We start from the raw sequence: 24,600 nt of genomic DNA on the forward strand, positions 1-24,600 counted from the left end.
TGGGCTGGCTGTACGGGGGGCTGCCCGCCTTCCGCAGCGCCCGCACGGCCTTCATCGAGCGCAGCCACGGCGACCTGTTCCAGAGCCGCGCGGACGCGCTGGTACGGGCCGCGGGACAGGGCCAGGCTGCGGGAATTGTCCTTGGAGCCGCGGGGACACCGCGGGCCGTGACCACGTGTCTATAGGACGCGTGGGTGTCTGTGTCTGTCTGTGTGTGTGTGTATCTGTGTGTGTGTGTCTGTCTGTGTGTCTGTCTGTGCCCAGCTTCTTAGGTACTCTCGGTGTCCAAAATACCGAAGTGATTGCTTAGAGTAAGTGCACTCATCCTGCGTGATCAGTTGCTCCGTGAGCTAGCTGCTCCCTGTGACCCAAACTGTGCAGTTAACTTAAAACTGTCCTTTGCTACAGAAGCAGCTGATACCGTTTCCCGTTCGTTAAATGGATCATTCATGTGTTTCAAAGCGCCTTTTTGCTTTTAAGTTTTAGTGTGTTGGCAAGAGACCACATAGTGTCAAACTTATTAATGTGAGTTATTTTAAGGCCATTTAAAGTTCTTTCAGAACAGCAGCACAACAGAGAACATTTGTGACGTTTTCCCAGGTGTATCTGAACTTGAGGAAGAAAACTCCTTTAAGAATCTGCCTGATGTAAAATCTGAATTTTCATCACTCACAATTTGGCCTGGCTTTACTCTGTGGTGTATCTGCACCCAGGCTAAGCACTTTCACCACAAGCACTGGAAGAGAGAATCTACTTAATCTCATGGTATTAACCACACCATTTTTAATTTTTGTGATGCTTCTGTTTATCACATCTTTAAAAAAGCTACTTATTGCCAGACTTCTAAGTGCCAGAGTTAAACTGCAGAGCTTGATGGTCCCTTAACATTTAATGTAGATGGTTATTGTTTATTATTATTTATGATGGTTATTATTTATTAATACTTAGAGAATCATAATAATGAACTAGTTTCTGGTCTTTCTCCTCTGCTGCTCTCCTGTACTGTCCTCAGAAAGCCCTCCCAGTCCCCCAGCTGCCTTTCAGCACCAGAATTAGAAAAGCCACTTGACATTACAAACTGGAATTGATCCTTGGTTTTCCAGTTGGTGACTGGGGTGCTTGTGAGCAGCTTTTCCTCTGAAGATGCCTGACTTGACCCCTACAAGTCAGGGGGTCAGTCCCCAGTGACATCAGTCCCATGCCCCATTCTGAACACCTTGGATTGCAGTGGGGCTGGTGGTGCTGTTAGGGAGGAGTCAGGCTGTGACCTCTGACCTGTCTTTCTCCCCACAGCAATCTGCACATCGTGCTGGTCTCCGGAGCTTCATCCGCTATGGCTGGCGCTGGAGCTGGAGAGTTGCTGTTTTTACAACAATATTCAAGTAAGTGTTTCCCGATGGCAGTGGGAAGAGAGCTTGGCTTGTGCTTAAGCTCTAGTGGCAAGGAGCCCTGTGTGCCAGCAGTGCTCTTCAGAGACTACTGGTGATTGCTTAAGGTTCCCAGGATTGCATTAACACGAGTCTTATTGATAGGGCATGAACGTGAGGAGGGTTAAGCCTTTTAGAATTATCCCAGAATTCAGGTCTAATGAACCAACCCAAACCCTAAAACTGGAAAAGCCCTGTTCATACATCTAGTCCATGCTGACACTGACTGGAACACTGTTGTTCCCTTCCTTGATGGCTTCTTTCTGCTTTTGCTTTATCTCTTTTTTTGTGTTTTTCTCTGGGAGAGTGTTAAGAGTGTGTTGGCAGTTTCTGGAAGAGCTTTCTATCCCACGCTAATTTTTCTCCTTTTTGCTATGTCTCATTGCTCCTAGTTTGAATACACTAGTGCTACTCACAATTTTCTGTCATTACTCCCTGTTACAGTTCTCTGTCACTGCTCCCAGTTTATACACACTAGTGTTACAGTTCTCTGTCATTATGCCTCGTTCGTGTACACTAGTGTTCCTCGCAAGTCTTTGTTCTTGTCCTCAAAGGCTTGCAGAGGATTGTCTTGTTCTTGAGCAGTTGCTGAACATCAGACCTTCCAGTTTAATGTACCTCTTTAGGCCTTCAGATTTTTCCTACACACACACAAAACCAATGCAGAGGTAATGTTTCATCTCCCTGATTTTCTCCCTTGGATGTTTCAGCACATTTCTGACAACAGAGCACTGAACTAAGTATACTCTTCTGAGAAAAGCCCTTTTAAACTAGGAATATCTGCTTCCCTGATGTTCAGAATAAATTTATATGTAGTCCTAAACCTGCATTTGCTCTGTCTGCAGCATTGTTGTTTGAATTCTCCTTCTGCTACTGTGGTACCAGCAGTATTGACTGGCATTATTTTATATTCCCTGATTTTTTTTGTTCCTTTCTGAAATTTCTTCCTCAATCTCTCATGGTTCCTTTGATGCCTTTTGGTTTAATATCTGTTTGTAGGTTTAGTTAGCTTCCTGTTTGCTTTCTCTCCTGGAGTTTTTGATTTCTTTGGATTTTCCTGGATTTCTTTGGATTTGACATGTAGCCTTGTTGCCTTCCACCAGGTGTCTCCCCTGCAGCCAGATCAGCCCCTTTTTCACCACCCCTTTGAAAAAGGCTCTGCTCGACATCAATTGTTTCTGTAAAGCCCAAGTTGAAGGTTTCATCCTGAAGTTGTGCAAATTTTAAGTTTCACAGTGAAACCCCAAATTGTTTTGTTTTACCTGCATTGGGAAGGAGAGGAGGATTGCTGTTGGCTTGTGGGTGTGATGCAGGGGAGGATGTGGCTGCTGAACTGAGAGCAGAGAGTGTTTTGGGGCTTAGCTGATGTTTTTTGAGGAGTTGGTGTACCTACCCCAGTAGGAGATCTCATGCCACAAGAGTAGGTGACTCTGCTGATGTCATCAGTATGACTTAGCTGTAGTGGTGAGGACTGTCTGTCAGGACTGACTGACAGGACCTTTTCACTGCTCAGTTCCTTTTATCCTTGAATATATGATGGAAAAATATCTTTGATTAAAAAAAAGAAATAATATCCCAGATCCACACTGGAAACTGTGGCATTCCCTGGCCTGTGCCTGTGCAGCTGTCTGCAGTAAAGACACAATAGTCAAGGCACTTGTAGCTGGTGCATGTGTTCTCTGAACAGATGGGCAGCAAGGCAGTTAGAGGCTACCTGAGGGTTGGCTTAATGAAATCCATCTTTATGTCAGGCTGTGTTTTGCTACCTCTCTTACTCCATGTGCAACTGCTGACCTTTTCTGTGCCTTGCCTTTGCAGCATGGTGAGCACTGGCCTGTCTGTGTACCGTGATAAAACCACCATCAGCAATTTTGCTACGGCAGGAGGTGAGTGCTGTAACCTTGTGTGCTTTTCTCCTCATGAGCAGGGGTCAGAGGGAAAAGCACAAACAGGTATCCTCACCTCTTGGGTTTGAGCAGGTCTGGCTTCTCTGCTGCTGGGTTTTGCTTCTTGTCTACTGACTGCTGTTGTGACTTTGCTCTGGTGTTTACCTCCTAACAGATATATGAAAGCACTGCTGAAACTATTGGGGGGTTGTGTGGTTATCAGTTCATCCTCAGACTACTTGCTGGGAGTGTTTCAGGTGAAAAAATGCTTGTGTGGGGTAAAGGCAGCACTTGGTGCATAACCTGCTCTTATAACTACCCATTTAAGAGGGAAAGCATTTTTTATTTCCACCCTTGATGGCAGTTCAGTACACTGTTTATGAGTTGCCCTTTTCATGCTAAGTTTTGAGTGCCTGCTTTTGGCAGCAGGGCTCTGGGTAAGTGATCTGCTTGTTCAGTTTTACAGGCTTTATTACCCTTACAGTTGGCCATGTGTTTTAATGATTTTTTTCTGCCTTACATGGGAGCTGCTATTATTAGCTGTTGTTGAACAGAAAAAAGGGGGGAGGGATCATGCTCCGGCCTTGAAAGAGCTCAGTTTTGCTTTCGTAGATACTTTTACTTCTTAGTATTTATTGGGCAGTTTTTCTGAAGCAGAAGAAACTTTGTGCAGTGTTTCAGTGCAGAGACCATGGTGTGGTGAGGGTCCTTCACACTGGCCACAGCACTTGGTTTCTACTCTGTTTGAAAGTAGATGTCAGCTCACAGAGAAGAGAAATGCAGCAAAGCAGCTCCCTGCATTGGTGTGTGATGGCTGGGGGAGGCTGTTTCTGGTTTCAGTGAGTCTGTGATCTTTTTTTTTAGCCTTCACAGGTAGCCTTTTCAGAATGCACTTGGGCCTGCAGGGACTGGCAGGTGGCATCTTACTCGGAACACTGTTTGGGTGAGTTGTGACTGCTGCCAGTGAGTGACTGAGACACTTAAAGCTACTCTTTAAGGGTGTTTGTTAGACAGTGGCCACAACACCAAGCTGTGAGTCATAGGTGGGGCTACAGAGGCTTCCCATCCTCTCTTGCATTGAGGGATTTTCTGTATCTCTCTTGGGAGTTTATAATGATCTTCTTTCAACCTTTAAACTGGTTGTATTTCTTCTTTGTTTCTTGATTTTGCTGCTCTCTCAGTAATAAAGAACTGAGTGCTCTCAGTAGAGCTGCTTACTTGCTGCTATTTGCTTATTAGAGGGGACACTAACATTGTTAAATAGTAAATTGTGAGGATGGGTTGGTTATAGACATGTCTTGTGTCCCTCCTTCCTTGACTTAGTCACTGATGAGCCCAGTGCTTGTGCACAAACCCCTTGGACATCTGCTCGTTTTCCCATGCCAGTAAGTTACTGTTGTTGTGTGTCCCCTGGGTGACTTGTGACTTTTCTGCTTCCTCCTCTAGGATCCCTGCAGGAGGCCTCTTAATAGCAGCACATAGTTTGTCTGGTGAGACCTTGCAGGAGAAGAGGAATCGAGAGCGCAGGGAGCTGTATGAACAGAAGTTAGCAGAGTGGTAAGGAACAGCTCTGTCTTTTTGAGTCATGGGCTAGAAGGGTGTCTGGATCTGTGTCAGGAGGATACAGGCATAAATTTGCTTTGCACTCTCTCTTCTCTCATTAGGCAGTCCAGGCTTGGTGTGACTGAAGACATAGGCCAAACAGAACCCAACACCCAGGGAGGACCAGAGATGGAGAGAGCAAGAGAATTTAGGAGCCACTGAGTCTTCCCCAGATCTCTGTTTTAAGAAGCCGCAAAGAATTTTGATTCTGCTCGTAAAAGTCTTGAGTCAGTGGGTCATGGAAGTCTTCTGTGGAACGCAGTTATGTCCTGTGAAAAAGTGTTTTGCTGAAAACATTGTTCATGGATGCCTATCACTGCACAAGAGTTTGGAAGGGCCAAACTTGTTCCACCTGAGAAGGTGGAAATGCAAATTTTGCAGACTAGAAAGTGTCATCTAGGTTTGGCAGGGAGTGAGGGCAGCCCCAGAGCCTCGTCTGGAACCCGTTTCACTGCTGGAAATGACCAAACCACCAGCAATGTAGGAATCTCCAAGGTGAGAGCTTATGAACAGTTTGTATGCTGAAGGTGCCCTGATTCCTAAAGTTAATTATGCTCTGGTGAAAGCAGACAGTGCTTGAAGAACTTGCTGATGGTGATTTCTTCAGGCTCGTTGCAGAAAAATGCACTTGGTTCCTACATTACTTGGGGTATTTTGCTGTCAGTGTTGAGGAAGGGTGGAGGAGCTGGGAATGATACAGAAATACCCTGAAATAGTCATGGTTTGGGTTCCTCAATAGAAGTCTTGAGGGTGCCACAGGGAAGATGACTTATTTGTGATGGTGATGGTGGAAGACTTGGCACTGTGCACAGTTTTAAAAATAAAAAGACTTCTAATTTTATTTGAAGTTGGAAATCTGGGGATTGTCTTTGGGGAAGTGTGGTTCAAGACACTTAGTAAAGCCATCTAGCAGTGGGGGTTGTGTCTGTAAGCTCTTGATGTCCATGCAGTATGTAATGTCAGTACAGTATTTGCATTAGAGAAGCATCCTTGAGTAACATCCCATGAGAAGAGCTCTAGCTACAATCCCACCAGCAAAGAATAAAGTCTGGTGGGAGTGTCAGAGGTTCCTCTAACCAGGCAGTAACAAAGGCAAGAACCAGGAGAGTGCCAGCTCTGTTGATTATTTTGATCCAGAGATCAACTTTTAAGTCACTTCTGTTCCCTGTGGGTAGGGCTGAAGTGGACGTAAAATGATCTGAACCCAGAAGGGCCAAGTGGCCCATCACTGTTCCCTCAAAGCAGAAGGCCACAGTTCTGGTTCCCTTTCTTCAAGGAAGATTTTTCTTCTACTAAAGGGAATTGCATGCAGGCAGGGGGTTTGGGTCTGTTTCCCACAAGAAAAGAGTAGTCAGTCTGTTCTGGTTGAATGCTTTTACAGATAATTACTGTTGATTGAAATATGAACAGTCGATCCCACAGAGCATATTCCACCCACCCAAAGCAGATTTTTTGGCACAGTTTGCTTTCAAGAAGGTGTTGTGTTTTCTGACTTCTGAAATGAACATTTAATTTTTTAAACACCCCAGTGTAGCTCATTTTTCCATTGAGGAAATACACGTGTTTTAGGGTTGTCATTAAACAGTTCTGATTTTCCTTTTCTATGTGATCCTTCACCTGCAAGTGAAGGATCTGAATAAGCAGAGGAATGGATATGGCTCTCCCTGTTTTAAGCTCTGCACGCATTGGTGATAGTACTGTTATTGTCCTCCACCCCCTCAAAAAAGAAAATATCAGGCCTTTCTGAGTCACATTTTTGCCATTGTGCTTACACAGCAATGTCTTATCTTTTTCTTTTTTATCTTCTTTTTTCTTTTGCTATTACATCCCCACCCAATATCCCACACTCTTATCTGTACAGCAGTTCTGATGACATTAGCTGTGTCATTGCTCAGTCTCTGTTCCTGTTTCGTGGTATTTGATGTGATGTCTAAAGAATACTAATTTCCTCGTGCCTGATCATTGATGCAGGAGTGTTCTTCCACGGGAGGGTAGGCAGAGCCAAGGTGTAGCAGTTGTGTGGATTTTCTCTCTGTGTAAGGAAGGGGGGAGTGCTAGATGTCCTTATGCTGCACATCAGCAACAAGAAGCAGAGACTTTGAGCTACACTCAAGATTAGCAGCCATTTGTTTCTCAGTTTTCTGCTGGATTTAGTTCCTTGCACTTCCTTATTTCTTATATTCAAGTCACTGTCCAAAAAGGGGTGAGGAGTTGGCTCAGAGCTGATTTTTTTAATACAAATGTAAGGGATTCTTCACACTCTCACTCCCTCCACTGCCAGCAAAAGCACAGCATAGAAGTTATTGACCCTCCCCTTTCAGAGTACCTGACACAAGTACCAGGGATACAGTGAGAACATGTTACACTGGATTTTGCTTCTGCAGAGAACCTCCTGTTTAGAGGGAGAAGGACAACCTGTAGCTACACTGCTCAGTTAGTCTCTGACAAATTGAGTCAGAGGTATATGGAATTCACAAGTTTGGTACCTGAGTGCCATTTTTAGCACACCAAACAGAGCTGTGGCTTGGTGCCACCTGTACCTCTTACAGCTTTCTTGACTGCTGCATCACCTACCTTGATGCTGCACTGTGTGTGTTTTTAGCAGCTGTGAAATGGTGGCTGGGACTTGTGTGGATAACTGAGAGGCTCTACCACTTTCCAGCATGTAGAGAGACACATCTTTGATTACTGATGAAAGGAAACAAGTTTACCATTTATTTTTTAATACAATTAAAGGAGGAACTCTGGGAAAAAATATTGTATACAAAACACCCATGATAAACAGAGCAGCTCACCTGGTACAAAGACCCAGATATTAAGCTGAGAAGGTCTCACAGAAACCATTTGTGTGCAATTCACTGAATACAGCATAAGGCAATAGAAAACACGATTCAGAGTATTAGTGCTCAAGGAAAAATAAACCAAATAACCTGCCCATCAAGAATATAAAACCAACCTGATGCTAGACATATTTGTCAGTGAAACTTTTGGCTTCCTTTGAAGGAGTTACTGAAAGTGTCACTGGAGACTGTGGTGATGCCGAAAGGTTTGGCACAGTGCACAAGACAACCCAACCCTTCTCCAGGAGGCAGCACAATCTTCAGTCAGGAGCAGAAGTAGAGCATGGAATCGTCCAAAGGGGAAATTGCTGGTACAACTGTCAGAGCTGTGGTGTGGTTGGCAAGGTGGAGTTGCGTTGTAGTTATCGGGAAGGACAGTGTTGGAAATGAGTGTCAAAAGAGAGTGTTCAGCATGCAAGAATCTGGTATTTTGTGCTGGAAAGAAGAAGAAGCCTGAGAAGTATGAGGCATCATTGCCCAGACGCCAAGTCCTGCTGGGTCAGGCTGCCTTTTGGAAACACTGCTTTCTGTCACCTATGTTCTGTTTGCAACCAGAATGCACAAGTACAGTGTATTGTTTCCTTATCACCCAGCTTTACGTCCTTTTCTCTTTCAAAAACCTCTCTCTAAGAATGTTCTGAAGTTCCCATTCCACTTCATACAATGGGAAAGCAGTAAAAAAGCTGATGGAACAGCATAACACTGCAGGAGTAGAAAGGGAGCAGTGTCTTATTCTTTACTACTGATCCCTTAGCCTCTTATAGCTTAATCCTCTATAAACCACTCTTAGTCCTCCTGTTTCCTCATGCTGTTTCTCTCTCAATATGTACCTGCCATAAAAAAAAAAAAAAGACGTGGAATATGTCTTTGCTGTGTCCCAGCAAGACAAACAGCTCAAGCAACAGCACATCTCACAAAGAGAATGGCCATGGTGTTTTCAGGCTTAGTTCTGCCCTGGTAACATGGAGAGAGCAGTAAGGGAATGGGTACAGCTTGCAGTGGGACAGAGCAAAAAGGAAAACCATACGTCAAACTCAGGGCAGGGTTGAGTTGGGTTAGTATGCAGAGTTGCTTAGGAAGCTGCTAGGGGCTTTTTCCTCCTTTCCCCTTAAAACGAGAAACCACTTTTTCCTACACAGTAGGCAAGAATGTCACCCAGATCAGATGAGTCCTATCCAATGTTAGCATCCTGGAGGGAAATTCAAGGCCTGACTTGGCAGAAATCAGCAACATTCAATAAAAAGTAAATCCCTATGTTACTGTGAGAGACTCCCAAGAATTTGCAGAGCCTACCCTAACGAGTATCCCTAGTCAGATGTACAAACAAAAGCAGACCTATGTTTATGGAGCAAGGCCATGAGTTGCATCTCATTACAGGAGATCCATGCCAGATAACCACTGACTAACACAAATTCCAATGGGACTTCACAGGTGTGGGTAGGAAGGAATTGCATACAAAAGCTTGTACTTGTATATGCACGGAGGTGTGCACATGTGTGCCCTCACACACCACTGCAGCTGTGCTGTGCCTCATGTGCTCCTGCATCTCTCAGCAATTTAATGGAGGAGCTGTATCTCAGTACCTGGGCTGGGAAGGCTTTTCCTTTCAGGAGAGAAAGGTTATGAGAACTTGTGCCACTGCTGTAGGTAAGCATGATTAGTTAGCTGTTAGGTGTGCTGTCAGTATATGTCATTCCCTAAGAAGTCTCACAGCACTGCAAATAAGCATGAGGCATATAGTCTCACCTCAAGGTGTTTCTTTCATGAAAAGCATGTGCATTATGGCCTCTTTAGGGGAGGAGGGATATACATGACCATAAAAGTCACGTCCAGATTCAAAGTCCTCCAGCACAAAGAACAGTACTGGTGAGGTTGAATATAAAAGAAGTTTTAGCTGCTCCCAGTCACAACATGGAGGCACAGCCTGACTTGAGCTTGTGTGTCGGGGTCTGGGCCTCCCAAAGGCCAGCTCTGCATTCCTAAAGGGGTAGGTGGGCATGTGCAGGCTCCCTGATTCTCAGCGGGGCAGCACCAAGCCAGAGGTTCCCAAAGTCTTGAACTGGTGTGTCGATGCTTCTTCTGCCCCATTGCAGGAACACGGAGGGTCCTCCCAGTTGGAATTCCAGCGACCCCATTGTAGAGACCACCCTACAGCTTCTGTGGTGTAGGTGGGGTCTTGTATTCATTCACACAAGATTATGTCGTCAGTCATCTTGAAGCAGAGTTTTCTACTGCTGTCATCCCCTTGCAGAGAGCCAAAGAGTCAACACAATAAGCATTGCTGTACAACGAACAGTGGAGTCTGCAGTGCGGAATACACAGGAGGAGAAACCTGAGGGAATCAAAGAAAAGATTTTACAGGATTTCCCCCCCCTCTTAATCTTAAATGCAAGCCAGAAATGTTGCCGAGCCGACAAAAGGGTATCACCTGCGATAGCCCTCCACAAGAGGGCTCCTATTCCATAAAATCGGAGCTGTTCGGAGCCGCTGTGAGCTGCAGCCTGGCTCAGCGCTGCCTGCGAAAACCTTTGGAGTGTACAGGGATGCTGTCCCTCTGCCGACCGAGGGTGACTAACCAATGCACTGCCCTGTTTAAGCAGCAATAGGACATGGCTCAGTGCATCACGCTGTTACAGGGTGGCTGTGAGCCGCTAAGGAAGCACAGCTCCCATCCCTGTCCACAGGCAGCAGTTGTCCCTGGCACTGGAGCTGGGAAACACCAGGCACCTACAGAAAAAGCCTGGCAAACTTTTATAACAAATGAGGAATGTGGCAGAATGGGTTTATTCAGTAGGTGAACTCCTGCCACTCCCATCACAAAACTCCCCAAAATTCATGTTAACCAAGGCTCTAGTATGTTCCAGACAGGGCCTTCCCCACATGAGTGGGTGGTCAGGTTTGGAAATGAGATGAGTGACCTGAACGAGAGTTTCCCCTCATTTCTATCTCAAAATTATTAAGCTTTTAGATTACTGCAACACAGTGTGACAAATTCATGACTTCGAGGACTCCACAGCTGTTGCTTTTACAGCATTACCCTGGCAATTCTGCATGCTGCAGTGAGAGCAGGACAGGCAGTCACCTGGATAATGACTTGAATAGGAGCAGTTAACTGCTAATCTCTCCTTAATGTCTTTTTGGAGGACACAGCCCCGAACACAGCTGAAATGAATATAATGCTCTGTGATCATAAAGCCTTGGTAAGCCAGACTCTTCCCCAGCCCGTCATTGCAAAACTGTATTATCAAATGCATTATCAAACTCCTTTTAAAATACGAGTGTTTCCCAGGCACTCCTAGCTGCTGAAGGGAATGGAGATGACTCAGAAGTGGACTGACATGGCATTTGTTCTCTTGGTCACCCCTCCCTCACCACCATTTGGGTCAATCCTTCATTTCCATGATGTTCCCATGTTTATGCATCAAATCAGGCTTACAGGGAATCAGCCAGAAGTAACTTCTAGGGGGTGAAGCCACATGTTGGACCTATAGTAGTGATGAGTTACTCACAAATGACAGAAATTTACCACAGGATAGGGACTAAAAGACTGCCCAGTCCATAAAGTGAGCATAAGGGCAGTGACAGGGGAATGTCACTGCAGATCCTGATAGTTGGATGACTGAGCTGCAAATCCACCTCTCAGATATTAACCACCTTCCTTACAACAGATTCAGAAGAGACACTGACAGTCAAAGTTGTCAAATGTTTCTTTTCTTTCACCTATTTCTCTTCATCCCCATTTAGCTCCTAATAATTTTATGTTAATAAAGGAAATGAATGCCACAAAAGCTTTCACACCATCCACCCGGGGCCTGTTCTGTGGAGAAAGCAGCTGAGCAGCCCAGCAAATTCACACCTTGAACTTTTTCCACTAGATTAATTTCTAGAAATTTGAAGTAACCCAAATAAAGCAATGTTCTACAAGCAACATGAGCATCATTCCTTTAGTTACTTGACCAGAAAGCACCATGTGTCCAAGCTGGGAATAGAGCCCTACTGCTTTTACTCACCCTAAAAACCAGCACACGCCCATATTAAAAGCCACACATGATGATGTGCCTTAACATCAGAGGAGAATCTAATAGTATTTGAGAAGCAATTTTGCCAAGAGAAGAGTGGTGAAGAAAACTACCTGCAAATGCGATCTGGTCATACAGATGATGTTTCAGATGTCAGTGCAGAGCTCATGGGTAGCTTTGTACTTTCTTTCACTCCCTCTCCCACCAAATCCTGGGGCTTGCTACAGTGAGAACAAACTGCAAGAGAAGATCTCTCATTAGTATTTGAAATTGAAGAAGACATAAAAGTGCTGAATCCAAATGCCTTCTTCAACAAAGTAAAGTATAACTGAGAGTGGGAAAAAAGGAGACAAGAAATTAAAGAAAAAGAGATGCTTTAGGTCTATTACTACTTTAACGTGGTAGGACTCACGTCTGCAGTACACCTGAATGTGGTTGGCCCATAACCATAGTCTGATCTGATAGAAAGCTCTGTTATACATAAATCTTATTTATATAGTGTCATATGGTTAAAACAGCTCTCATTAGCTCAGGGCTAGGACCTCAGCCCTGCACAAAGACAGGCTGCTACATGCTAAGATGAGGTAAAAGAAGGGAAACAGTGGTAGATGTTACATGTCACTAAATGCAGTTTACCTAAAGAGTGAAAGAATGCCAGTGTAAAAACCAACAAACTTTTTCAGTGCTGCAAAAGGAGCTCAGACTAACCAGACCCCCTTAGTATCTCACCATGACTTTTGTTTTCATTTTTCAAGTTGAATTTCTCTGTTCTACTACAGCAAATTATATTTGTGCCAATTTTACAACATGGATCCTAAGCTATTCATTCAGTGACCTCTAATCTTGGTGCTTTGTGTTAAATTAATTGAAGAGCCAAAAAATAAATCTAGAGTTTTCATTCTTAAATTACTGCAAAGATGGACTGTGAACTCCTCAAAGCAGTTGGTTGTGAACCTCAACAAAGCGCCTGCATGTTTTGGCCTTCAAAACAATCGCTTCAGAGAACTCTTACTTCCGTTTTGCTCTGTCTTTCTATTCTTCCCTCCCACACTTCAGCTCTCTGAAGCATAGCTTTCTGAGCTCAGAAACCACTCAGCATCAAGGCAACTCCTGACTCAGCTTTCCATATGCAAGAAGAACAGCGGTACTCTCAGACCTGTTCTGAGCTCCAGCAAGAGCTCTTCAGAGGTGACACCAGCAGGAAGCACTCTTAAGACAGGTGGCAATGCACAGCAGAACCAAAATGGGACAACTGTACAAACTGGGAAGTTGGATGGAAGCTCTGGCTTCAGCTTCTTACAGTATATGCCTGGTCTGGAAAGTGGCTGCACAAAAAAGCACCACCTGACCCAGCAAATCTACTCCTTGTGCCTACTGTGAAAATGGGACTGAAAGGGAAATTCCAGTTTATGCAGTCATGTGCCATGCTGTTCCATATTCTACCATATGGGTATGCTTTTTAGACCTGCTATAAAAGTAATTTGGTTCCTATATAAAAAGCTATCTCAGAATGCTCCAGAATCTTGCTAATTTAATGGTAAGGAACCTTTTAAATTCAGCCTGTATTTATTTAGAGCCAAATCTTCCAATTCCAGTTCATTTTCTCATATAATTAGAAGTTCATTATACATACAGCTAACAGCACAGGCTATGACCAACTGTGATTTTCTTGGTTTTAGCCTGCTTGCTGCTTTCCCATTGACATAGCCCCAGGGAACAGCAGAGAAGAATGAGCACTGGTGTCATAGGGGCACAGGAGTGGAAAATGAGGAGGTGCACAGGTGTAAACAGGAGTCTGCCTTCCAGGAGCTTTCTCCCTTTGTGATAAAACACTAGAAGAAAATTAGTTCAGCCTCAATTGTCACATTGGTTTTTGAAGGGATGTGGTTGGTGAGGAGGGCAAAAGCAAAATAGGGATGCGACCTCCACACCTCTGACTTGGGAGTGAATTTATCTGAAGTTGAAGTAGAGGTATCAGAAGACATAAGCATGCAAACTTAGAAGTGCTGGTAAACAAACTGAGTTCTTGCTGCCTAGCAAATAACCTCTTTCCAACTGGGGATACCACTTCAGGCAAGGAGCGCAAACTGGTGGCTCCTGGTTTAAGTGTCCTGAACACAGAGTCCTCTCAGTGTGGGATTCTTGTCCCCAGACTTGGCTTCCCAAGTGACCTGACAGAACCTGACTGGGTGATATTCTGGAGAATGACAGGCCTGCTGTCATTCTCCAGAACTGCTCTGCAAAGCTGCTAACAGGGTGTGGATAAGACACCTACTGCTGTTGACTTTCAATCCCAGCTGCCTTTATGAATCCATTAGATGTGTACCCACATCTTCAGGGTCTTTCTAGTGAGGTCAGCTTAGACACGATTAGGAGCAACAGCTCAGCAATAACTAACAGGTGAGATACCTGCCAGTTAACCCTGAGTTTGAGGTTCCCTTTTCCATTGAAAAATTCCTGGAGACATGCCTAGAGTTAGTGAAGACCTTATAGGGTGGGACCAGGCACCTCAGCTGTGCCCTTTTTGGTCACACGAAGAACACAGATCCGTCTCTTCTGATTGGAGTTCTCTTCAAAGAAGGACATTGCTATGCTTAAGTGTTTTCTGTGGCCTTAGCACTATGTATTTTTGTTACTTTGGCTCTGTGATTTTCTGAGGGATTGTCTAAGTAGGGTGTGGAGAGAGATCCAATTTTGAAACTCATGGTACTCAGCCTTATCTATCATGATCACCAAGGTTCTTGGCATTTTAAAACATCTTAATACATAAAAATGAGCTCTTAATTTCTATATACTCCTGATTTTGGAAATGTTCTCATCTACTGTCAAAACTCCCCACCATCCCTCCACTCTCAGATGTAAACCTTAGTGCTGCCTGTACAAAAAATGTAGGAAAGTCAGGAGCTAGACAGATTTTTGTGACAGTGGATGCTGAAAAAAGAAAAAAAAAAAAGGAAATGAGAAGAAGAAGGTACAGAAATACCTAGTGTAGGAGTATAGTTTCTATATATGTGTATCTTACATGGAAACTTCATAAGCAGTAAAAGGCTTTCTTGAAAAAGGAGCTACACTTACCAAGCCTTGGGAGATATCTTGCTGCTAGGAGGACAGCCAAAATGAAGATGATAACAATGATACTTGAAGCAGTAATGACATTATAAGATGGAAGCACAGTAGGAACAGCACAGTTATCTTTTTTTCCTGAGACAGGAGAAATGAAACATGAATAAAGGGTCCAACAATATATTGGCATTTTCATGTAAGAGTAGATATGTGAACTTTTGTAGTTCTGGCCAAATTCTAACTCAAATTCAACTTAAAAACATGCCTAATCGATAAACGAATGAAGATGGCACCCAAATTTCTTCCATTCCCCCACATTTGCTATGTGCTGAAATTTTTAACACATCCACAGAGTGTGAAAAGCTGGGTCTTTGTCCAGAACAGGACTGAGACAGGCAATATTTAAAAACATGTAAGATGTTTTAAAGAAATTACTTAGGCTTGGTGGAAAAGTCTGAGTATGCAGCTAGGAAACTTGTATTCTCAAAGGTCCTCTTCAGTCTTTCTTACTGTTTTCATTAGATTTATGTCTAACTTTTTTTCACTTTGGATTCACAGGTGAAGGAGAGTGATGCATTAAACAGATTAGAATAGATTTTTCTGTGTGGCAGGAAAAGAGTGGAGTGGCAGAGTTAAGTTTCAATGGATCTGGAGTGTTTGGCTTTTCACCATTGGAAATGATCATTCTACCATTGGGATATTAGAGTAGATACCAGGCCATTCTTGTACAGTACAGGGCAGTCCTAATTCAACAGGAGGGACACGCTGCATGTTCATAGGTCTCCAGAGCTATGTGCACAGATCTTCACTTTTTCATCTGCATCTGGCACAGTTAAGCATCATTCCAATTCTAAGCTGCTAGCCTGATCTCCCTCCCACACTGTAGAGTTTGCCTCCTGTATTTACCAGGGGCTGTTATTCTGTCTGTTACTCTGTTCATGAAAGGTTTGCTTGGAGGACCATTTACACCATACCAAAAAATGGGAGTGGTTCCACACATTAAACATCAAAAAGTGGAGGGTTTGCAACTGCTGTGAGTGTGTCACTGTTGGCTGCACCCTCCTCTGAGAATCTGTTTGACAACAGTGTATGACTATTATTGCTTCTTTTTTTGTGGCTCTCCTTTTCTATGTAGTATGATATTCATAACCTTCTCCCATTAGCATCTCTAGGGACATTATGCACTACATCCAGCAATAACCAATATTCATAAAGCACTAGCTCCTGGCATTTGTTCTGAAGCTGAATGGCACCTCTCCCCACAAGCCCCTTTGATTTTAGTAAGGTAGATGAATAAGCTACCTTGATGAATAAGGTACAATTCCTTAGGAAAAATAGTGCTTTTCTAACTTCCCTTGAAGTTGCCCTTATCTCTACAGTAAAAACATCAGACCCAGAGACATTTCAGAATACTTTTTTTTTTTTTTTTTTTGGTAACAACAAAAAAACTAAAAAATCCTTTTGGCTTTAAGAATTTTCTTGCAAATCCCCTTCTACTGCAAAATATCTGCACTGTAGTGTGCTGCCTTCCCTCATGCTGTTTCCATTTGTGTCTCAAGCTTTTCAAAGCACAGACATATCCATTATGCTATCACTTCTAAGCCATGCTCAACGATGGAATGCTGTTCATATCAGTTAACCCTATACTGCATATGAAAGCAGAATTTTGCCTAGTCCCTAGCTAACAGTTTCTTTCACTGAAGCAGAGATAAACATGCTTGTTAAATGAGGAAATACTTTTTAAGTGCAACCTATGGCTTTTAAAGCACAAGTCCCTCCATTCAAATACTGGGTACGTGTCACGCAACTGGCAGCAAGACTGTGCTGGTACAGATGGGCACTGAATGGTGGCAACCCCAACCTCTGGGAGTCACCAAGCCTGAGATCACCAGATCCAGATCCAGTTGCTTTCTCAGGCCAGCTGTGACACACAGTAGAGCAGCAGGAAGACAGGGCTGCCTCTGCTTGTCAGTCACTGTTGTTAACCCTCCCTTCCCACCCCTGCTGTCTTACAGCCTTTCAAATACTTTGGTGTGCAGCTCACAGGCAGGATCATTGGGTCATCCTTGCGTGAACAGCTACAAAAAACCTACTGCATTCTTAGGGAGGCAACTCAATAGATTCAACAAAATGGTTTTGTAACAAAAAAATACTTAAAAAGCATACTCAGGAACAAACTGGTGGATGTGGCGAAGTCATCATATTCAATGGAGCAAGTGATGTTGATGTCCTTGGTCATGTTGTGTACCAGTTTGCCAGTGACATTGTATGGGCTGAGGCTGGACTCAGACACCCAGCTGGCATTCCACTCCACGGATATGTTGTTGATGGTTCCAGAGATTTTGGCCTTGGGGTAACCTCCATGAGAAGAACACATTATCACCATCTCAGTCGATTCACAAGAATTAGTGGTTTCTTCTGCTGTTATTTTTGGCTTACTGAAGTCAGCTGAAGGAAGAAAGAACTAGTTATCATTCTGTCAGGTCACAGTGAGGGCTGCAGTCCTGATCACCCATGGTCAAAGCAAAGACTCCCCCACAGGGCATTCTTCCTCTGTCATAATCTGTTTGACCTTTCTTGTGCCCCATGCCAGGCAGAGAGCTGCAGCAGGCTGCTCAACTCACTGCAAAATGACCCTTTGTGGAGCTGCTGAGGTTCAGTCTGCGATTGCTCCCCACCTGGCTCACCATGTGACCGCATGACTCCTGGGATCTGCACAAGAGAGACAGCCTTGCCATTGTTAGCATGTCTTCCACAGCTTCTGCTGCCCACAAGCCCATGGTCTAGGACACCAAGCAATTAGTAACTACTGAAAGAAACTAGCTTAACACAGCATGGCTGACCAGTAGCAAGAAAGGAGAGACACACATTCCCCTCCAGGTCCACTATCTCTTCAGCAATATGACACTGCCATCCAGTCTGGAAAGTCCTTTCAGACATCCCAGCCTGATTCCAGCAGGGTTGAGGGGAACTTTCCCTTTCCTAATCCCCACAATAACTGATCCCCCTTTACCAAAGGGAGCAGAGGATTATCTCAATTGTTATAGCTGGCCTGTTAAGACAGAAAGGGGATTTCTGGAAGGAAAGAAACTGGAGTATTTGTGGGCAGTAAAAGAGATCCGTAGTTTCACATTTTTCAGGCAGTTAACTCCTCAACCCTCATGGTTATAGAGGGTGCTGGCAGTTCACTTCCCTTTTTTCATTTCAGTTCCCAGAAAAACCACTAAATTTGTCTCCCTGCATATATGCCCACCATGCCCTCAGACAAGTAGGCAATAGCCAAGTCTCAGGAGCTATTTTTTGGTTTGTTGTTGAGAAACCTCCTTTCAGATGGGGAATGCTCCTTCACTGACTTGTCTGAAAGATTCCTGTAACTCTTTGCTGTTACAGGTATTCAAATTGATGTATATATTTATATATGTTACCAGTATCTCCATCTTTGGTTCAGACCAAGTGCCACAAAAACAGTGGTGGAAATGGAAAATATCAATGGAACTTTTTGTGGCCTCTGAGAGAAGATTCAGGTTCATTTTGAGCAAAGGAACTCGGTTTCCTTAAGGTAAAAAGCCTCACATCTCCAGCTGAGTTCAACCTCAGACTGGAGCTGGGGTGCAGCCGGTGAGCTGACCAGTCCCCAGCGAGCCTGGACTCCCCAGGGGTTGGATGCAGGGCTGGGATGCTGCTGTGGCCTCCCCATTCCTCTTTTGGCTTGGACACTTGCCATGCACCAAAAGCTCGGTTTTGTTTTGCCCAAAAGACAGCAGGGGCTGCCTAGGGCACCCAGCAGCAGTGGTACCTGCAGAGGGGTCCTGGCAGGGGCCTTTCACAAGAGAGAGGCATCAAGGGGAGGAGGTTGGGCTGCTGGTGGTGGTGGTAAAGGCAAATTTTCTGTACTTGGAAAGGTAAGGAGGGAGGCTGCGAGAATGGAAACAGTTAACACACCTTCCAGCACTCTTTTAGGCTTCCTGATGAAAGTCTATATGCTACACTATGAATAAATCTTGGAGGAATGTCCTTTACCCCCCCGAGTTGGCACTGGTGTCAGAAGGCAACCCACCTACCTGTAACAAAAAGGTCCACAGGCTGAACGCACAGAACAACTGACTTCTGCTGAAGTACACAGTTATAAGAGCCATTGTCCATGATTTCCACAGGGGAGATCCACAGGGTGAGGTTCCAGGGGTCCATCTCTGTCCGGTTCATGGGCTTGGGCATCAAATTCCCCTCTGAGTAGGCTATCACTACCTCCGTAATGTTCTTCTGCCAGTAGGCCCGGTAAGTATGGAGGCTTTCTGAGCTGGGAATTTGACGACAACAAGACAGGCTGACCCTTTCCCCCACTTTGGTATTGACCACATTCTTCAGTGCTTGGCCTGTAGGTGAGGGGCAAACAAAAGTCAGTGAGACAGTGCATAGCCTTGTGCTAGGACCTGTTGCCTAGAACTCACCTCTTTTGGCTCTGTCTGCACCCGCTCATGTACCTCATTACCCACCAAGCTGCTTACAGCTTCAGCTCTGCACTAAGGGAAGGCCTCCCCTGGCATTGCCTTTTACATCATGCTCCAGTCCTGCTTAGGGCACACAGGGATTACTGCATGGATTGCTGAAGGCAAGGGCAGGAGAGTTACCTGCCTGAACAGAAATTTTGCTGTCCCCTTTACAAAAACACATATGAGCATCAAGAATTGCCATTATTCACATAAAGGGATAGAAGTACTCATGCAGAAGCTGGCTATCTCCTCTGCTCTCCCATTTCAGAGCTCAGTGTTTGGAAAATCTGTGTCACTTTCCAGTGACATGCCAAACAGGGCCACAGTGGACTATTGGTTTGGTGGGGGTTGGGGGCTTTTGGAAGTTGTTTTCTTCTGTAAATATTTTCAAGATCCCAGAAACTAGAAGCAACCCTACAAAGACAAACAAAGGTGGCAGCCACATTGTCATCAGCCTTTTAGTATTAGCAAATTTTTCCTAGTCTGGCTGAAATGAATTTATATTTGTGAAAACTCATGGGCCTCCCTTGGGGTGACCTGGAACCTACAGAGACATTCCTCAACTCCTGCCTCACAACCTTATCAATCATCTCCAGTGGTGGAGGTGGGATATCAATCTGTTACATTCCATTGACTGAGAGCAGGAAAATAAGGAAATAGCTGGCTTCAGGACAGAAAAGATTCGGGTTCCTTCTTTCTTCTGTTCAGAAGACATCTCAGTAAACGTTGGAGAGAGAAAGCAGGAAAGTCCTGGCAGGTGGTGTGTCACTGATGGGGACAGTCCAGCATCCCCCATTGGCAGAGGTGAGAGCCCATGTGCAAAGCCTCTGCCTGAAGCACAAACCGAACGCTTAACACAACTGAGCCTAAGAACTGTTACCCCACATCAAAGTCTGGCTTACATTTCACAGTCCCAGCTAATGCCTAACTGCAGCCATGCTGCGCACAGGCATAGAGTGCAGTGCTCAGGATGCCTGGGATGCTGTGGCATTCAGATTCAGATTCAACTGGTGTCCAAAACAGCTTGTTGCCTGCCAGGGCTCATTTGTTTAGCAGTGATTCACAGACCCTTGGGACGCTGTCACACAACTGGCAGACACCCCTGTGGCATGCTGACCTGTGCTCAGCAGCACACCCCTCTGACACAGTTTGCACTCCTACAGCTGCCAGTGCTGCAGGGAGACAAGCAGATGCTCAGTCAGGGCCCTGCCACAGCTGGATCTTGGGCAGGAAGAGGGCTGTTTGCTGAAGTTAAGCCCAGACAGAAAGCCTAGGACAGAACATTTAACAGACTTGTAGACATGGCACTCAGGGACATGGTTTGTTGGTGGACTTGGCAGGGCTGGGTTAAAGGTTGGGCTCAACAATCTTAAAGGTCTTTCCCAACCTAAATGCTTCCATGACTCCAAGGTTCTATGAAACAAGCTTTCAATTCCAACCCTTGCAGCACACCTACCCCTGTCCCACGTGCACACTTCACATCAAACCTGTAGGAAACACACTGAAAAACACTGCAGAGGTCCTGGCAACACTATGGGATGTTTTGATATTAATTAAATAAAATAGAATACGTAATTTAATGAAGAACTTCTTTTTTAACTGGTTTCCCTCCCCTCAGCTGCTCCATTGATCTTCCAAAGGGCAAAATTCAATTTCCCACCACCACTGCCTGTACTTTCCCTTACAATGCGTTGCAGATTCTGAGCAACCAAATTGGGGCAGACCTTCTTGGCCAGTAACTGGTAGCAAAATGGTAGGAAAACTAGTTCTTCCACACCATTTGGGATGAGAACTGCCATGTCTTGCCAGCCCTTGGCAGCCTGAAATTTTGGGATTTCTTGACATCAGCAGTTTAACTGCTACTGCTAGACCTACCCTTCAGGAAGAATTCTCACCCTTTCATGAATGCACATATATTTTTGGCTTTCACAACATCCTGTGGCAACAGGTTGCACAGTTTGATTACATGCTGTCTGAAAAAGCATTTCCTTCTGTTCACCTTAAGAGCAGCACACTTTAGACTGTGATTTTTGAAGTTCCTTTTCCTGCACTTCTGTGTTCATTTGTGTGCATGTGTATGTTTTTTCCCTTGACCACATCTTTGCTTGTTCTCACAGTTCAGCTCTTACTATTGTTGGAGGGACTCAAAAGAGCAGCCAGCCAAACTTTGGGATTGTGGAGCCTGGTAAAGACTGTTTTGTATTTTCTTTTGCAGCAATAGGGGAAGAGTGGGTGTACAGTAAATGTCAGGGTGACATCACATCATGAGTTGCATGAGGTTCTCTGGACCTTGCCCCTAAGGGTCTCCTTTGCAACCAAAAGGAGAACAAAAACCTTCTCGGCAGTACATGTGCAGGGGCTGGAAACTCCTGCTGATGTCACATCTACCCTTAAAAGGCTTTGCACCCTTGAAACTGCAACCTGAATGCTACAGGCCTGAAGGAACCAAAGTCCATGAAGAGTCATTCAGCCCCACAAAAGTCCCCTTTCACTTCAAAGGTGAACTGCAAAGCAAAAATGAAAATTCAGTTCTGTCCCGTTTCTGTGTTGAATGCTCTCTGTAACCAGGCTGTGGGAAAGGTATCCACTATGGAAATAATTTTTAATGAATCTTCTAGAATAAAAGATCCCTCCTCTTCCCATCCCTCAGAAGCCCACTCACTTCCTTGCTGTGCACACACGACTCTGTCACTGGAAGCCCAACACTGAGCCAACAAAAGGGCTGCCTTTCTGTTCCCTGGGCAGAAAAACATGTTTTATTCAAACTACTCCTCTGCTGCAGATGCCACAAATGGCAGGGCTAATTAGGACAGAAAGGTGAGTGTAGAGGAAAAACATTCTTTCCTGTTTGCCCCAAGAGTCATCAAGCAGGAGAGCTCTTGAGCCCGTTATCCCTGTTTCCTTCACTCTTTGCCCAAGCCTTGTTTCAGAAATTCCCCAGGCACAGACAGGTTGGTTATCCTGACTGCACATACAGTCAGACAGTACAAGAGAGCAGATTGCCTCTGGAACAGAAGTCCTGTAGAGACATTTGACACTATAAGGCAGATAAAGACCAAGCAATGCTCTAGAGAAGCTGTCTGAACTGTTGAAAACCTTTATATATGTCCTGGTGAACAGAAGCTACAAAGCCATTCTCTTTCCCATGTTCCCCATTTCTCTGCCTTTCTGAGCTGCTTTGCCTTTATTTGGTCTTACCTTGTGTAACCTTGCTTTGCACATTGCACAAAGCAGCACACATGAAGGGAAGTGTGGGCCTGGAGTCCTTTGCCCCTGTGTAAGCAGCAGGTAAGACACTGGGTCTGCACATTTTTTTGACAGTCCTGCAAAAAGCTCTAAGACAAATTGTCGGTGACCCTCCAAAATTGAGAGGGTCAAAACAGCCTTGATTTTCTTTTTTTCCTTCAGGTTATCTACTTATCTTTACAACAACAGCTGGTATCTCTACTTGTACATTTATGGCATCACTGGCTTTGCCTAGGACCATGCACCTGGGACCCCCTCTCTGCTGGGGCACTGACAGCTTTCTTGCCCTCCACCTGTGCATGGGCTGAAACAGGGACATGAGGCAGCTCTGGCAGGAGGTGCACAGCATGTGGTGGTGAGCACTTCTGGTAACTGGGGCTGGTCAGCTGAGGAAACCCCATCTTGTGGAGCTGCAGTTTTCTCCTGGTGGCCATCCCCTTGGGTCAGTGTGACACCTAACAGTCCCCAGATAATTCTGCAGCTCAGGCCCCTCATTTTCCGTGAATAGCACATTCACACCAAATTTGCATGATTTATCCTTTGAGGGCAATGCAGTATTTCACAGGGGTTTCCAAGCAAGCCAAGTTGAAAAATCAAGACATTTTGAAAAGCCAAGTCTTTAAAAGACTAGATACTCCCCCTTGGTCTCTTCTTTATCCCGAGTGATTTTACCAATGAGGAATGAGATTCTCCCAAAGCTTTCCATGGAGTTAAAATTCAGAAAACATCCTCTGCTACATGAAGAAATGCTTTGTGTTTAAATCAGTGTTGTGATAGACTCCTGTAAATACACTGATCACAGAAATACCCCGTTTAATGCCCAGAAAACCTCTATGTGGAGACATTGTTTGAGGAGTGGATAAAAACACTGCCTCCCTCTGCCTTTCCCTGTAAAGACCCTGTGCATTAAGAAAGATGAGATGACACAGAAAAGTGGGTGCTGGCAGGCCCTGCTGCCTGTGCTCTTTATGGAGTTTGTGACTGCATGTTAACCTGGGCATGAGTGCCTGACAAACCTCCAAGGCTCCTTCTACCCAGACTTCACTCTAGCAAGTAAAGGCACACAAAGGGAGGTCCTGGCAAGAAGAGAAAGGAGGAATGGCCCTTTCCCCTTGCACAACCCCAAGCTCAGTCTCTGGTCACAAACCACAGGCCTGCTGCTGCTCTGGGCTGCTCTGGCAAAGCAAAGCAAAGCAGCTGCAAACTCAGATTGCTTCATTTCGGACAAGTTCCCTTACTCATCCCAAATGTGGTGAGAGAGAGGAGCAGAAAAGAAGGCGTCTCAAAGAAAAACAGTGATGCACTTCTTTCAGCAGCGGTTCCACTCAGTCTTGCTTCCCTGTACCTGCTCACCCTAGTCAAGTGTGCCTGCAGGAGTTATGTGACAGGATTAATCCTAGTGTGCAATGATGTCATGGCAGGCCTGAGGTATGGTCTGAAGAGGTTTTTCTAAAAGTTCATCCCTGCTTGTTCCTGTGGTGTAACCCAGAGTGTCCTGCTTAGAGCAGTATAGCAAGGGCACAGCACCCTTTACACAGCTTTATGCACTTCCCATCTTCACCCTGCCACATTCCTTCTAAACAAAACTGTAACCTTGCTTTGCCCAGCTCTATACTGTTGATTTGGCAATGATCATAATATCCCCATGGTGTTTTGGTGGCCAACTCCATCAGCAGTCTCATTTCCATTTTAATGCGGTTTTGTTTCTTGTGTTTGCACGTGTGCCTTTAGTTAAGAAATCCTTGAAGCCATGAAGTGGCTGTGAAAACCAGAGGACATCCTCCTGGGTTTACAGAATGAAAGACAACCTATCTTTGGGGGTGCGCACTAATCCCATTTTATTCAGCAAAGTGCTAACTCAAGGCCCCGTTGGTGACAAACGAGACTATCAACATTACTTGAGCATACTTTGACAAGCAGTGATGTACTGTAGGTAACATTAATTTCAGAGTGGTTCACAGGGTGGTCTCAACACATGTTAGTGTCTCATGTGGTCTCAGTCTCCTAGGCACTCAGTACTCCTGCTG

The 24,600-nt window shown here is 44.8% G+C and overlaps 2 protein-coding genes across 2 annotated transcripts; one reads left to right on the top strand and one right to left on the bottom strand.

Moving 5' to 3' along the window:
• Positions 1 to 5: 5 nt before the first annotated feature.
• Positions 6 to 5,077, top strand: TIMMDC1 (translocase of inner mitochondrial membrane domain containing 1; the record flags this gene model as incomplete). The annotated part of the gene is made up of 6 exons (XM_009079863.1): positions 6 to 101; positions 1,294 to 1,382; positions 3,246 to 3,313; positions 4,178 to 4,256; positions 4,760 to 4,870; positions 4,978 to 5,077. Coding segments are annotated over 6 exons (543 nt in total), but the record flags the coding sequence as incomplete, so codon positions are not given.
• A 6,827-nt stretch (positions 5,078 to 11,904) lies between these two features.
• Positions 11,905 to 19,210, bottom strand: LOC103807143 (T-lymphocyte activation antigen CD80-like; the record flags this gene model as incomplete). Its single annotated transcript, XM_009079864.1, has 4 exons — positions 11,905 to 12,011; positions 14,850 to 14,975; positions 17,004 to 17,285; positions 18,899 to 19,210. Coding segments are annotated over 4 exons (827 nt in total), but the record flags the coding sequence as incomplete, so codon positions are not given.
• Positions 19,211 to 24,600: the final 5,390 nt, after the last annotated feature.

The sequence above is a fragment of the Acanthisitta chloris genome, unplaced genomic scaffold (assembly GCF_000695815.1).
Source record: "Acanthisitta chloris isolate BGI_N310 unplaced genomic scaffold, ASM69581v1 scaffold21358, whole genome shotgun sequence".
NCBI lineage: Eukaryota > Metazoa > Chordata > Aves > Passeriformes > Acanthisittidae > Acanthisitta > Acanthisitta chloris.